The 15,239-nt window shown below is 41.5% G+C and overlaps 1 protein-coding gene across 1 annotated transcript in view; it reads right to left on the reverse strand.

Annotated features, from left to right (window-relative positions):
- The window catches only part of spink4 (serine peptidase inhibitor, Kazal type 4), a 37,940-nt gene extending 27,440 nt beyond the window's left edge, over positions 1-10,500 (reverse strand). Inside the window, exons 1-2 of the mRNA XM_034188251.1 lie at positions 10,371-10,500; positions 9,195-9,226 (exon numbers count right to left, since the gene is read on the reverse strand). Of these exons, the coding sequence (XP_034044142.1) occupies positions 9,195-9,226; positions 10,371-10,422 (84 nt within the window). The 5' untranslated portion in view covers positions 10,423-10,500. The remainder of the gene's footprint in view (positions 1-9,194; positions 9,227-10,370) is intronic.
- Positions 10,501-15,239: the final 4,739 nt, after the last annotated feature.

Below are 15,239 nucleotides of genomic sequence, written 5' to 3' on the forward strand. Positions count from 1 at the left end.
TTTGGTGAGGGTGGCACCATGCTGCACTGCGACATCTCCATGGGACAACCATGACCCGTTGTCCCCGCAGCATGTAAGTGGTGCGTCTTTGATGCTGTGCATGGCCTTTCCCACCCGGGGAGTAAGCCATCACAAAGACTCGTAGCAGCCAAGTTCATGACACTCACTGAGGGCTGCTACAGCCCCCATATTATGGCCCGTTTCAGGTATTAGAAACAGGAGCCAAAAACTTTGTGGCCAATATCGGTGGGAAGACTCAACGCATTTCAGTGGACCACCTCAAACCAGCCCACCTGGATATGTGGGCTGGTTTGGTATGTGGGCTTGTGGTGGGGGACGGGCCATGGAGCTGGCCCGTCCCCCACCACACCCTCACCAGCCCAGCCACCCAAGACACATGCCAACAGCTCCTTTATGCCACAGTGCCTCCAATACCCTGGTACGAAGAATTCGTGGGCAGATTATTTGCCCGCCCCCTCAATAACATTTTTCCCTATTTGTTGTTCTTCCTTATGGTGAATTTTGGGGGGACCTGTGTGGCACACATGCAACACTCTGTTCAAACACAAATTCACCAAGTCAGCTCACCACCTGTGACTACAAAGTGTGTCCAGCTCTTTATGTTCAAACCTGTCTCACATGTGTATGTGAATTCTCTGTTGTATTCATGTTAATAAGCCAAAGACGTGCACACTGCTTCCTCAGCAGGACGCCTGTTGCGCGATGTACGATTGTTCTCCAAGCTGTCTGATAACGCGTACTCAAATGCTGACCAATCACTGCAGGGCAGCAGGAGCAGGTGACAGTCTGCTCCTGCTGTGTCTGTAACCAGGACCCCCGTGGTGTGAGGATCCACGCCAAGCTTTTTAAAAGTCTGTGTGTGTGAAACTTTTCAGTGCGCTTTTCACGGAGTAAAGTGACACGCTTTGTGTTGCTGTCTCTGTTTATTTCGCCTGGTTCAGTTTCTACACTGGTCTGGACTGAAATGAATCGTGAAGCCCCCCGTCAGTAAAACTACAGCACATGGAAGTTATGTTAACAACAGCCGCGCAAAAGCTGAAACAATCATCCGAATGGTCATAAGGGCATTTCCATGCTGAATGAGAAAATTAGGTAAGATGTTTCTCCACAGTGCTTCTTCTGCATTTTCAGTGTTCTAGATATAAAATAACTTCTCTTTGACAGAAAAGAAAGGGCTTTCATTGTAATGCTGTAATTATGTAGAAGACTAATTAAAGACTTATGTTACTTTTTGTTTATTTCTGTTGTCATTATGGTTTAAAAAGAGTAAACAGTTGTTTGACAATAAATGGCTTCACACAACCGCCTCCATTGAGTGATTTGTGTGTGTGTGTGTCTTATCATTCATATTCTCTGAAAAATGGTCAAAAAACTGAAATTCTGCCAGGAGCACAATTGGAGGTACACAAAAAAACTAACAATGACACATAAAATGAACTGATATGCATTTGATGTGTACGTGATCATCATGAACCCTGAGCTCATAAACATAAACTGCTACTATATGTAGTGCTGCTCCCCAGTGGTGAACAGAAGCTGAGCAAAGGCGGTACCAGTGTGCAGAAATACAGCAGCAAAAACCTGAAGAGGGATTCAAATTTACGTATTATAGAAAATAAATGTCAACATTTAACAAATAATTTTATCAGATTGCATCAGATCACAGCGACTCTAATGGCACCAAACTAAACTTTTCCATAAAAAAATGCCATCCCTGAATCATGCTGTAGCCTCTGCATCATATCAGATTGTTTGATAAGATGCCACTCTCAGTACGTGGATGAAAAAGAAACCACAGGAATGTTGAGTTTTATTGTTGATGTTTATTTGTTATTGCATTGATCACAGTTGTGATCCAGCTGACATTTTAATCATCGTGTTTGGATTTCAGCGTGATTGGTCTCCTTCAGGATAACATCTTCACCTTGTCAGGTTACACACCCCCTTTTTGGCAATCCAAATGTCCATATTGGTGAGTCTGCAGGGTTAAAAACAAAAATATGATGGTGATTTATTCTGCTGAAACTGAAATCAGCCTGAATGTCTCATTCAACATTGTTTCAGAAAGTTGTACATGGTAACAAAAAAAAAAAAAAACAAACAAAACAAAAAAAAAAAAAACCTGTTTTACAGAAAAATCGCAAGTGTTTTGTGCTCGTTACATCTGCCAAGGATGTAATAAAATCATTGGTGTTTATTTATTTGTCTATCTGTCAGCAGGATTACGTCTGCACGGATTTTGACAAACTTTTCACCACAGATAGATATTAAGCCATGGAAGACTTCATAAATTTTTTTTTGAAGTGATCCGGAACCAGATTCTGGATCAAGTTTCACTTTACATAGGCTTTGACGGATTACTGTTAGCAGGACAAAGTTACAAATACTGCACAGTTCACAGTTCAGTACTGCATTTTCAACACAGATACATGTTAGGCCATGGAAGACTTCATTAAATTTCAGAGGTGATCCGGATCTGGATTCTGGATCACGATTTCCCGTGATATAGGCTTTGAAGGATTACTTCAAAACTACTTCACGGATTCTCACAAGATTTGCACTACAGATAGATATTAGGGCATGGAAGACTCCACTGAATTTTGGAGATGATCCGGATTGACAGATGTTAGAAATCTCTGATTGCTCTTGTTTTTTTAATATAGTGATGATCATGTTTTACTGTAATATTTTCTTTTACACTATATGGACTGGCCATGAGAGGGAGACTCTCCACATAAAGTGAACTTGTGACATATGAATACATGAGAGTGTGTCAGCTGGATGTACTCACTTTCTTGCCATACATAAGAAACACTCGTTGGTATAGTCTTTGCCATCAGTACCACACAAAGGATCATAGACCGCTATGCAAAATGACGCAGCCGGATCAGGACAACACGGCTGCCAAAATAAACAGAAAACACACAAATATGATGCAATGCATTCATCAGCAAAACCTCAAACCATGTCAAGCCCCACTTTGGAAAACTGGAAAAATGTCAGGCCTCCAACCAGCTTCCTCTATCACTTGTTGAATTTTTATTCATTTTTTTCTTTTATGAGCCCCTGATAATACAGAGAAAGATGAAAGTCAAAGGATCATTTTCATTCAATTAATCTTTGCAAAAATTTCTGCTGCAAAATAAGGAGTTTAATCCTGATGACTCATCTTTGGTTAGAGATCCATCATTCTGAGCCTGTTCACTCAACTTTGACCTTGATTGATAATCTCTGATCTTGATGATTTTGATGTCATAACCTAAAATATTAAGTTTCTCTTCATAATGTCATGAGCTCGAATGTTAGGTTTTCCTTTAAGCTGTCAACTTTATGATGTCATTGGTATCAAATATTAGTGTAGAATGCTCATGCCATAATTTAAAATATTGCGTATCTGTAACATCGTCATACTGCAACAACATTAGATTTACCATCAGATGTCAGGAGCCCAGAATGTTTTACTTCATGATGCAATAAAATGAAAATAGAAGGATTCCTTTTCATGTAATCAGGGTACAATTTTAAGCTCTTCTCTATATAATCATGGGACAACAGCTTAAATTTTTCTTCATAATTTTACAGGCTCATAACATATGGTTTTCCTTTATGATGTCATTCTGGCTGAATATTATGTATTCCTTTCTGATATCACTGGTCTGAATAATATGCATATGTTGCGGACATGAATGAGCATCAGCATCTCACCATGTCATTTAGGTCCTTCAGACTTTATTTTGAGTAAATGGTTCAGGGGAGCATTAGCATGGCAAAAAACCTTTCAGCTTCTGGGGAGCTACACTCCCCCCCCCCCCCCCCCCCCCAGAACCTCCTGCCTTTTTAAGCATTTTTTATTTGCCTCTCACATGCCTGGAAAAGCTCCTCATCATCTAATCATGTCCTTTAGGTCCTTCACACTTTTTCAGTAAAATGGTTCTTGGGAACATGAGCATGACTAAAACCTTTCAGTTTCTGGGGGGCTCCTCCCCACAGACCCCCCACCTTTTTGAGCATTTTCCTTATTTTGCCTTTCAGCTTCTGGAGGGGATCATGCTCCCCACCTTTTTAAGCATTTTTCTTTTTCTTTTTTTTGCTTTGCAGCTGACCCACCTAATTACAGCCCTCTTAACCCCCTGTCACTTTAAGCATTTTTTTAATGTAGATGTAAATTTATATTCAAAGTTTTCAGCTAGTTGACAGTAGGGTTGTACAATATGGCCAATTTATCGTATCTCAATATTGTCATATAAATTGTCATGTAAATGTCATTTATATACAGGCTGTCCATATTCTTGAGCTGCTTAGGTGGGTATAGGGAGAGTTCCCATGGGATAAAAAAATCTTTTGAACCTACCATCCCTGGTTCTCAAGACCAGGCACCTAACTGGCTTTACTCTCTCTTAAAAAAAAAAAAATATATATATATAATTTATATATATATATATATATATATATATATATATATATATAATTTTATATATTTTTTATATATATACTTAGTAAACACTAGTAGAGTTCCACCTTAGATTTGGAATGTATAATAGAAGATATACCTTACTGAATTTTCATATCAATATACGATATACGATATGACTATGATTTGACACAAAGTGCAGCAATAGTGAAATTTAAACATTCTTAAACAAAACAATAATAATACCACACTCATTTTGCAAGGTTAGGTACTGTGCCCTCCAAAACTATTGGAACTTTTGGAATTTAACACATTTTAATTTGTTTATGCCATTTTAAATACAAGAAATACAAAAAATAAAATAAAATAAAAAATAAAAAATTCTAAAATTATCTCCCTCAAACTCAAACTGAAATCAAATCTCTAAAACCTGATAATTCCTGTAAATAATAATCAGTTTTATTGCCAGTTTTCTTTAGACAAGTCAGGGGATGGAAGCATGATCATTTCCAAGTAAGTCACTGAATATGTCTCGGACTTTATTTACATCAATTATGAAGAAATACAAAAGTTTCTTTCACCAAAACATCAAATGTAGGCTTTCATCTCAAATGTACTTTCTGGCAAATTGTAGAGGAACTTTCAGGTCTTTTAAAGAAAATCATCCTTTACACCACTTCATCAGGAAGCTCTATCAGGTTTTAGAGATTTGCTTTCAGTTTGACTTAAGGAATTTTAGAAAAAAAATGTATTTGAAATGGAATAAACAAATTAAAATGTGTGAAATACCAAGTGTTCCAATACTTTTGAGGGCAATTGAGAAACTCTGAAGAGCAGCATCTTACATCTCATATATAGTGCAGCAAATAAGAGATTATTTAGAGTGGAATCCTGCAAATGGTGATTCAAACATCAAATTTGGCACAAACAATCCATAGACATTAACTCTTTTTAAAAAAAACTGATTGGCCACTTGAATTTTCAATAGGCAGCCATTTAGGGGTCAATTGAAGAACATGGAGCTGTATACAGTAGTGTTCAGAATAATGGTAGTGCTATGTGACTAAAAAGATTAACCCAGGTTTTGAGTATATTTCTTATTGTTACATGGGAAACAAGGTACCAGTAGATTCAGTAGATTCTCACAAATCCAACAAGCTCAAGCATTCATGATATGCACACTCTTAAGGCTATGAAATTGGGCTATTAGTAAAAAAAAAGTAGAAACGGGGTGTTCACAAAAATAGTAGCATTTGCTGTTGATGCTACGAACTCAAAACTATTATGTTCAAACTGCTTTTTTTTAGCAATCCTGTGAATCACTAAACTAGTATTTAATTGTATAACCACAGTTTTTCATGATTTCTTCACATCTGCAAGGCATTAATTTTGTTGGTTTGGAACCAAGATTTTGCTCGTTTACTAGTGTGCTTGGGGTCATTGTCTTGTTGAAACCCATTTCAAGGGCATGTCCTCTACAGCATAAGGCAACATGACCTCTTCAAGTATTTTGACATATCCAAACTGATCCATGATATCTGGTATGTGATATATAGGCCCAACACCATAGTAGGAGAAACATGCCCATATCATGATGCTTACACCACCATGCTTCACTGTCTTCACTGTGAACTGTGGCTAGAATTCAGAGTTTGGGGGTTGTCTCACAAACTGTCTGCGGCCCTTGGACCCAAAAAGAACAATTTTACTCTCATCAGTCCACAAAATGTTCCTCCATTTCTCTTTAGGCCAGTTGATGTGTTCTTTGGCAAATTGTAACCTCTTCTGCACGTCTTTTATTTAACAGAGGGACTTTGCGGGGGATTCTTGCAAATAAATTAGCTTCACACAGGTGTCTTCTAACTGTCACAGTACTTACAGGTAACTCCAGACTGTCTTAGTTTCTGGACCTATTGGCCGCAGCTCTACACAGCAGAGAGAGAGGGGCAGTGTGAGTGGCCCGCTGCGGTGCGAGCCCGCAGACACGGTAAGCGCATCGGAGACAAAATATCTTGAGACTGGTATACGAGGTCTATTAGAAAAGTATCTGAGCTTTTTATTTTTTTCAAAAACCTGATGGATTTGAATCACGTGTGCTTGCATGAGCCAACATTGAACCTTCGTACGCATGCGTGAATTTTTTCACGCCTGTCGATTGCGTCATTTGCTGGTAAGCAGCCTTTGTGTGAGGATGGGTGTAGTCTCTCTGCGTTTTTTCTTTGCAAGGAAAATGGAGGAACGACTGGAGCAGCACGACTGCGTCAAATTTTGCCAGAAACTGGGCAACAGCCAGGTGGAAATCATTCAGATTATTCAGACAGCTTTCGGTGACGATCCTATGGGCATCAAACAGATTAAGGAGCGGTACAACCGGTTTAAAGACGGCCGCACAACGGTGGAGAGCGAGCCGCGCTCTGGGCGGCCATCAACATGCTGAAATGACCAGATCATTTCCAAAGTGAATGCTGTGGTGATGTGGGACCGTCGTGTGACTATCCGAGAAATTGCATAAGAGGTGGACATCAGCACTTTTTCGGCACATTCCACTGTGACAGAAGATTTTGCCATGAAAAGAGTTGCAGCGAAATTCATCAGCACAAAGCTGATGGCGCAGCAATAGCGCCTTCGTGTTGAAGTCTCACAGGACATGTTGTGACATGCCCAACTCTTCCACCATTCGGAAGATTCAGACTGCTTACGGTGGCTTTTCAGTCATGTGACTATCCGAGAAATTGTGGAAGAGCTAGGCATGTCACAACATGTCCTGTGAGACTTCAACACAAAGGCGCTTTTGCTGCGCCATCAGCTTCATGCCGATGAATTTCGCTGCGACTCTTTTCATGGCCAAATCTTCTGTCACAGTGGAATGTGCCAAAAAAGTGCTGATGTCCACCTCTTCCGGAATTTCACACGACGGTCCCACATCACCACAGCGTTCACTTTGGAAATGATCTGGTCATTTCACCATGTTGATGGCCGACCGGAGCGTGGCTCGCTCTCCACCATTGTACGGACGACTTTAAACCGGTTGTACCGTTCCTTAATCTGTGTGATGCCCATAGGATCGTCACCGAAAGCCATCTGAATAATCCGAATGGTTTCCACCTGGGTGTCGCCCAGTTTCTGGAAAAATTTGATGCGGCGCAGCTCCAGTCGTTCCGTCTTTTTCCTTGGAATGAAAAAACGCAGAGCGCACGACACACACTTCACACAAAGGCTGCTTACCAGGAAATGATGCAATCGACAGGCATGAAAAAGTTCACGCATGCACACGAAGGTTCAAGGTTTGCTCATGCAAGCACACATGATTCAAATCCATCAGGTTTTTGCAAAAAATAAGAAGGTCCGATACATTTCTAACAGACCTCGTAAAATAGTCCCAAATACTCACACATTTTTATCAAGTTCTGTTAACTTAAATAAATATTTGTGTGTTAGCTCACTGTGTGGGACCATGGTATAAGCGGATTAAACAACTCGAAGCTGTGCATTATACGGTTTGAATGCACTTCGCGGAGTAACACCACTCCGCTTCACGTCTTGGTGTTTTAGACTCCACGTCGTACATTCAAACCATATAATGCACGGCTTCTCGTTGCTTAATCCTTACGTATAATCCTTACAATACATCACATTAAATTCTGTTGTGACCTGTCGTGGGCTGCCTTTGTCTGCCTTGTATGTAGTTTGTTAGTTTTTCCTCCAGATGCCGCACTCTAAGCCGAGGAACATCTGCTGCTTATCACAGCACACACCTGATGTTCATGAGCAGCTCATCAGGAGCGGGTTACTTAAACCCCGGCTCTCAGCTCATTCACTGCCAGATTCTTCCAAGAGCCAAGCCAGATTCTTTGCTATGATTCCATTACCCTGACCTTGTTTTTCCTGCCGCTTCCATGCGCTCTGACATCTGAGCTCTCTGCAGCTCTTGTCAAGGTAACCTGGCCAGCTCTAATTTCCGTATTAGAGCTTATTGATGTTTCTGGTGTTTCCAGACGCCCTCCTGCCTCCTTCCATGTCGCATATGTTCGTGGCTCCCACACCGCTACCAAGCACTATGTCACTTTAGAACTCTCTGGCTTTCAGCTACTGAGGGTGTAGCTCTGCCACGCTTCAGTTAAGTTCCTGCATGTTCTGTGAGATCCTGTTCTCACACTGCTCCTGTTTGTGACTGTGCATGACTAAGAACTGTTCCAAGAACTAGTTCCAAAAACTATTTCTAAGAACTGTTTTCCTAGAATTGTATGAACTCTGATATTTAGTTCTAAGAACTTTCCAAGTCATTTCTAAAGCAGCTCACTAATTTCCACCGCTACGAGCGGGCTGACTCTCTACTCTGCAGGCACCCCAGTGCAGCATTATTATTTATCCATTTATTGTCAATAAATATCTTTTCATTCATATCAGTTCTGTTCCTTGCTTCCAGCATTTCAGTTCATCGTCTGTAACTGTTCGGTCCCGTCTGAACCTCTAACCATAACAGTGACCGATGTTGTCTGTATAATCATGAGAAGTACAGGTCTGTTTGTAAATAAATATTTACTATCTTTACTCACTTATTTTGATTGTGATTTGTTGTGATAAACTCAACAATAAGTTTCTCTTGCTGCTATTGTGTTTACATTATGAATGCTTGTTTTTTGTTTGTGAATAAATTGTGATTAGACGAGGGCCTTGCAACATTATATCATTCTGACCTATGATTAATAATAATTTAAATGAATGAAGCAACAGGAAGGACATCTGACAAACAATGTCTCACCTTTTTCGGGAATTCAGACTGATCCTGAGGATCTGTGAAAGATGAAGACAATTTGTGAGTCAAAAATGTCCACCTCCCCACTAAAAAAACCCCACATGAAAGTGATGATGAGACCACAGTGAAACCCAAGCCCAGATATAATCTGTTTTCCTGTTTTACAATCCTTCTTTACTTCACCCCAACATGAAGCTGTGAATGAGGATGCAAAAGGCAGATGTTACATCCAAGTTCCCTGTTTCTTCACTCATATCCACAGAACCCAAAAATTCTTTCAGAGCTGCTATGGGTGTTGTTTCGCTTCATGTATTTTTACAAGTCTCACTATCAAAAGTGGATCATTTATTTAATATTAATCAGCTCACGTGTTATTTATAGAGCAAGTTTCTGATTAATATATAGGCTGTGGGGTGGAGAGACTCAGTCCAACAAGCTGTCTGTCTTCTATCTCTCAGTTCTTCCCATTTTCAATTTTATTCACAAATGCTCTTGCCCTTATCTATATTTGCGTATAAAATCATTCAGTTTCACGACAGACCTCTCCTGAAAGCGTTGTTGTTAAATATGTTGGAGTTTTTTAAAGATATGAATATTCTTTCTTATCCAGGGAGCTATTGTTGTTCAGGGTCAAGGATGACCTGGAACAAAGCCTATTTTATTTTACATCAACTTGAGGCTTTTAACGAATTTTATTCAAACCCTTTGAAAAAGTTCACATAACAGGAGACTTAATTACAGGCCTGATAGCCTTTACTACACAGCATCAAGCAAGTGAAAAGTTTTCAAAACTATTAAAAAAAATGTTTGAAAGTAATCAAAGAATCAGAATAAAATGATTAGGAAAACAAGTAACAATGATTGGTAAATGTATTTAGAATCACCAAAACTAAAAAAAATTTGATTAAATCAAAACATTGTCATTATGGGGTGTTGTGTGTAGAATTTTGAGGAATATAATGAGTTTCATCCATTTTGGAATAAGGCTGTAACATAACAAAATGTGGAAAATCTGAAGCGCTTTGAATGTTTTCGTGATGCACTGTACCTTCACATGACAACACAAAACTACCCCACTTAACTTATTACCTTTTTCTGGCTTGGAACAGAAAACTATGTTTATAAGAACATTTCTTTATTTTTATTTTCTTTATTAAATTATTTACTTATTTCTTGTTTTACCTGCAAACACAGCAACGACCAGGAGTCCCAGAAAAAGAAGTTTCGCAGCCATGTCGATGGTGGACGTGGAAGTAAAGAGAACTTGGGTGCGTGTCTGTTATTATCAGTGCTGATGAGAGTGTTTGTTTGCCTAAGTGCAGCATCTGATGTACACAGATCAATTGTCTGGCTGCCATCTGTAGATAAAGGGGAACATGACACAGGCTGATGGTCACCGCTGAGTTCACCAAGGAGCAGGAGCAGGACATGGTGCACTGGCTCCAGGCCCCAGAACAAGAGTGCCTCCTGAATAACGTCAGGAGGCGCTGATAGACGCACTGTGGGAGGACAAGGCCCGGAAGATGGGCAAAGGCATCAACCACCTAAAGAAGTGGTACACGAACACCAGGATGAGGTTTTGGACACTGAAGCAGGCCCCCTCAGGTGCAGGATTAGAGGAGCTGACCATGAGGGGCAGCTGGATCCTGCGTCACTTTGAGTTCCTCAGGCCTCACCTCATCGTTCAGGCCAAAAACAGGGTCACTGTCAGTATCCGTATGTAATTACATTAATGTGATGTGGACATGTTGTGTGTAGTTCCCCATGTTGATATACGTATTATCCCCTTATGTATACTTTGGTGATGATACAGCAACATCTGCCTACATTTGCTCACGCCACGTCTGAGTGTGCTCCCTGCAGATATAAGCCACGATCCATTCTAGGGCAGGCCAGCTGGTGATACTGAGACCACCATCACCCAGATCGCAGAGCTGCAATGACAGCTGCTGTAAAACCTGTGTGACACAGACAAGTCACCTCTTCAGTGTGAGAAGGACACCATTGCAGAGCGCTGTGGCTGAGGTTGCACAGTGAGGTCGGCGGTCTGCTGCAGAGGTACCAGCACGAGGTGCAGCAGGCCATACTCACACACAGCCATGGCATGAGGAACCTCACGGCCTCACTGCATTGGTGGAAGTACTAACAGCAGCTTCACGCAGCTACTCCACACCAACCTGGACCACATCACCATGAACTCCACATCCCTGGCACACATGCACCCCCCCACACAGACACTACTGACTGAGCAGCCCAACCAGGGAAATGGGGGACAGGGGTGGCCATGTCACCGTGGCATATATACACCATGTGGTGGTAGGTCTTGTATTTGTTCATATGATTTTTTTCTTTCCAATGTCCACATGTCGTTTTGGGTGTACACCATGTGGAGGGTGGTTACATACATTTGTTGGTATCTATTCTATTTTGTCTGTGTTGATCTTATTCTTTCAGGGTTTTCACCATGTGGAGGGTGGGTGTTGTGGAAATTTGCCTGCCAGCTACATCACCAATAGCTCCTGTCTCACATCAGTATACAGGTCCACTCAGCAACATACAGTGTGCGTGTATGTTCAGGGGTCCACCTTCCTGGACGTCACAGGCCTCTTCGCTGGTCGCCGTGCCAATGCCCATTGTGAAAATTGCATGTTACGTCATTGACGTGTTGTCATATGTGCACTTCATGTGGGTGGACATTACAGGATGTATCATATGGAAACGAACTGTACCCAACCCACAGGAGAGTAGTTCCGGGGGGAAAGAGGATTTCCAGTTTGGGGGCTCAGGGTTTCATCACTGCTTTTTGCATGTGGTCCTGTTGGCTTCATCAGCTACTACGAAGCCATGCTGTTGTAACACGTGCAGAATGTGGCTTGGCATTGTCTTGCTGAAATAAGCAGGGACGTCCCTGAAAAAGACGTTGCTTGGATGGCAGTATGTGTTGCTCCAAAACCTGGATGTATCTTTCAGCATTGATGGTGCCATCACAGATGTGTAAGTTGCCCATGCCATGGGCACTAACACACCCCCATACCATCACAGATGTTGGCTTTTGAACTTTGCGCTGGTAACAATCTGGATGGTCTTTTTCCTCTTTTGTCCGGAGGACACGACGTCCATGATGTCCAAAAACAATTTGAAATGTGGACTCATCAGACCACAGCACACTTTTCCACTTTGCGTCTGTCCATTTCCTGAGCCCATGCAGTAAGATGCTTTACACAATGATGCCTGTTTTTAATGCAGTGCCGCCTGAGGGATCAAAGGTCATGGGCATTCAATGTTGGTTTTCGGCCTTGCTGCTTACATGTAGAAAGTTCTCCAGATTCTCTGAATCTTCTGATTATATTATGGACTGTAGATGATGGAATCCCTAAATTCCTTGTAATTGAACATTGAGAAACATTGTTCTTAAACTATTGAACTATTTTTCATGCAGTTGTTTACAAAGTGGTGATCCTTGCCCCATCGTTGCTTGTGAACAGCTGAGCCTTTTGAGGATGCTCCGTTTATACCAAATCATGACACTCACCTGTTTCCAATTAACCTGTTCACCTGTGGAATGTTCCAAACAGGTGTTCTTTGAGCATTCATCAACTTTCCCAGTCTTTTGTTGCCCTGTCGCAGCTTTTTTTGAAATGTGTTGCAAGTATCCATTTCAGCAATGAGCAAATATTTGCAGAAAAACAAAAAAGTCTATCAGTTTGAACATTAAATATCTTGTCTTTGTGGTGTATTCATTTGACTATAGGTTGAAGACGATTTGCCAATCATTGTATTCTGTTTTTATTTACATTTCACACAATGTCCCAACTTCACTGGAATTGGGGTTATATTTTTGTTGTTTTTATTGTTGTTTATTGTTTTTATTGCTGTGCCTATTTTATTGTAAAGCACTTTGGGAGGCCTTTGGCTGTGTAAATGTGTTATATAAATAAAGCTGACATTGACATATTCCTCAGTAAAGGTGAAAAAAACATATGTCCACCCAACTGTCATATGTGCCTGTGGATCTTGGCCTATCCTGTTATTACACCATGTCACACTGACACATCAGCTGTGGGGTCACACAGGCTCCTTCCTGTCTGTGTGCTGACACACATGCCACCAAACAAGGCAAGGCTACTGAATCACATTGTGACAACAAGGTTGACATATCACATAAATGGTTAGATACTGTGTACAACAGACCTGACAATTCTAACACAGACACTCACGTACATGTCAATAACAACTACTGGTGATATGTGTTGGATACACAGATAGCATGCCAATTGATGTGTTATACTGCCAATAAATATATAGCAGACCCCAGGCAACTCCAGAAGGATAGCTGAACTACATGTACTAAGTATATGAGCACATATGATCAGCCCATTGCAACAGCGATATATGTTTTTATGTCTGTCCACGTGAGGACAGCAAGCAGACACACGCGCGTCACAGTGGGCAGTTGTTAGTTCATGTCCGCCCAAACATGGTACATGTTCCCCAACTGTGACATCCAGATCCACAGATCGTGCTAATAGTGCGAATGGCCACACATTTTCTAAGTGCCAAGCAAGCAGTGTTAGATGTTTGTGTGTGTCAGCTGGAATTTGTCGCAAGAGGGATCGAATGGGCTCTCACAGCGCACATTCTCTTTCAGCTGCTGGTGTACACAAATAGTTGTAGCAACACGTGTACAACGCACTGGAGGTAGCTACGAGTTTACACGTATTGCATACAATTCCTGCTTCATGCACACTTCACACACAATTCAACTACATTCGTACTTTGTGTGAAGGGGCCCTAAGGTGCAACTTTTTCCAATCAACTTTTTGTTTTCACAGCATTCATCCTTGACCCAAAATGCAGTTGTTCTGCTCTGTGTGAGCTTGATCCCCCGATTGCAGAAGCAAGCAGTGCAGGATCTGGTTTGTACTTGGATGGGAGACCTCTTTGGAACACCAGCGGCTGTGTGTATTTCTCCAGGTGACACTGGAGTTGCGTCAGGAAGGGCATCCAGTGGAAAACATGTGCCAAATACCAATGCGGATCTGGCAGGAGCCGCTGTGGTGAACCTGAATAACAAATGGGAGCCATATACACATACACACTGTCAGAGTTGAACCTGCTGGAAGAGGCAACTCAAATTTAATCACAGAAAATGACCACACAGAAACACTGAATTTCTTTCCTGGGCAGGAGAGAGTGGATGACGAGCCCTCACTCCGTCATTCACCAGTCAGCTCTGAAGAGCCCGTCCACCCCTCTCCTGCATTTTATTGAAGCAAAAATGAATACAGGCAGATGCAGAAACACAACACAAAACATCTTGGAGTCACACAGTCTGTTCTCACATAGATATGGCATTATTATGAATTTCCAAAACAGAGACAAAACAGGACCAGCTTGAGCTGGTGTGAACAGGGCGCAACATTCCTACTCAAGGCTGATCTACTAATTAAAATGTACTACTGTGTTCAGTAAGCAAGATTTACACTTTCACACATTCCTCAAGGCAGCAAGAGGTCATTTTACCGTGTGAGTGGTTCAGTGGTTAACTTGGAAAGTAATATCAAGTAAAATCACACAGACTGTTGTGAAAGTGTAGTGACACGGACCCACAACAGGGGGCGTAAATGAACGGACAATGAAAGAGTCAAATATGAACACTTTACTGTTGTGAATGAGCACAACACAGAGGAATGTGAAATTTTACAGACAGTCAATCACAAGGGTGACGTGTGGGCAGTGTAGAAGAATTTTTAGGTCCTTATTTGAACTATGATGAACTATCAAATGTCCTGATCTGAACTGTATGTCCTCTGGCTGAACTAGCAGGTGTTCAACCCAAAAAAAAGGGCTCTATTAGTCATTCAGTCTGTCAGGGGCTTTCCAAGGCCTTTTAGGTGCTTTCCCGCAGGCCATGTGCAGGGGCCTCAGGCCAGCTGCACCTGTGGCTGAGGCCACGTGCGGGGGGGCCTCAGGCCAGCTGCACCTGTGGCTGAAGGTCTTTTAAAAAAATCAGTTGTAAATCCTTCACGTTTTAATGGGAGCGTTTGTCAC

Source organism: Thalassophryne amazonica, chromosome 15 (genome assembly GCF_902500255.1).
Source record: "Thalassophryne amazonica chromosome 15, fThaAma1.1, whole genome shotgun sequence".
NCBI classification, from domain to species: domain Eukaryota; kingdom Metazoa; phylum Chordata; class Actinopteri; order Batrachoidiformes; family Batrachoididae; genus Thalassophryne; species Thalassophryne amazonica.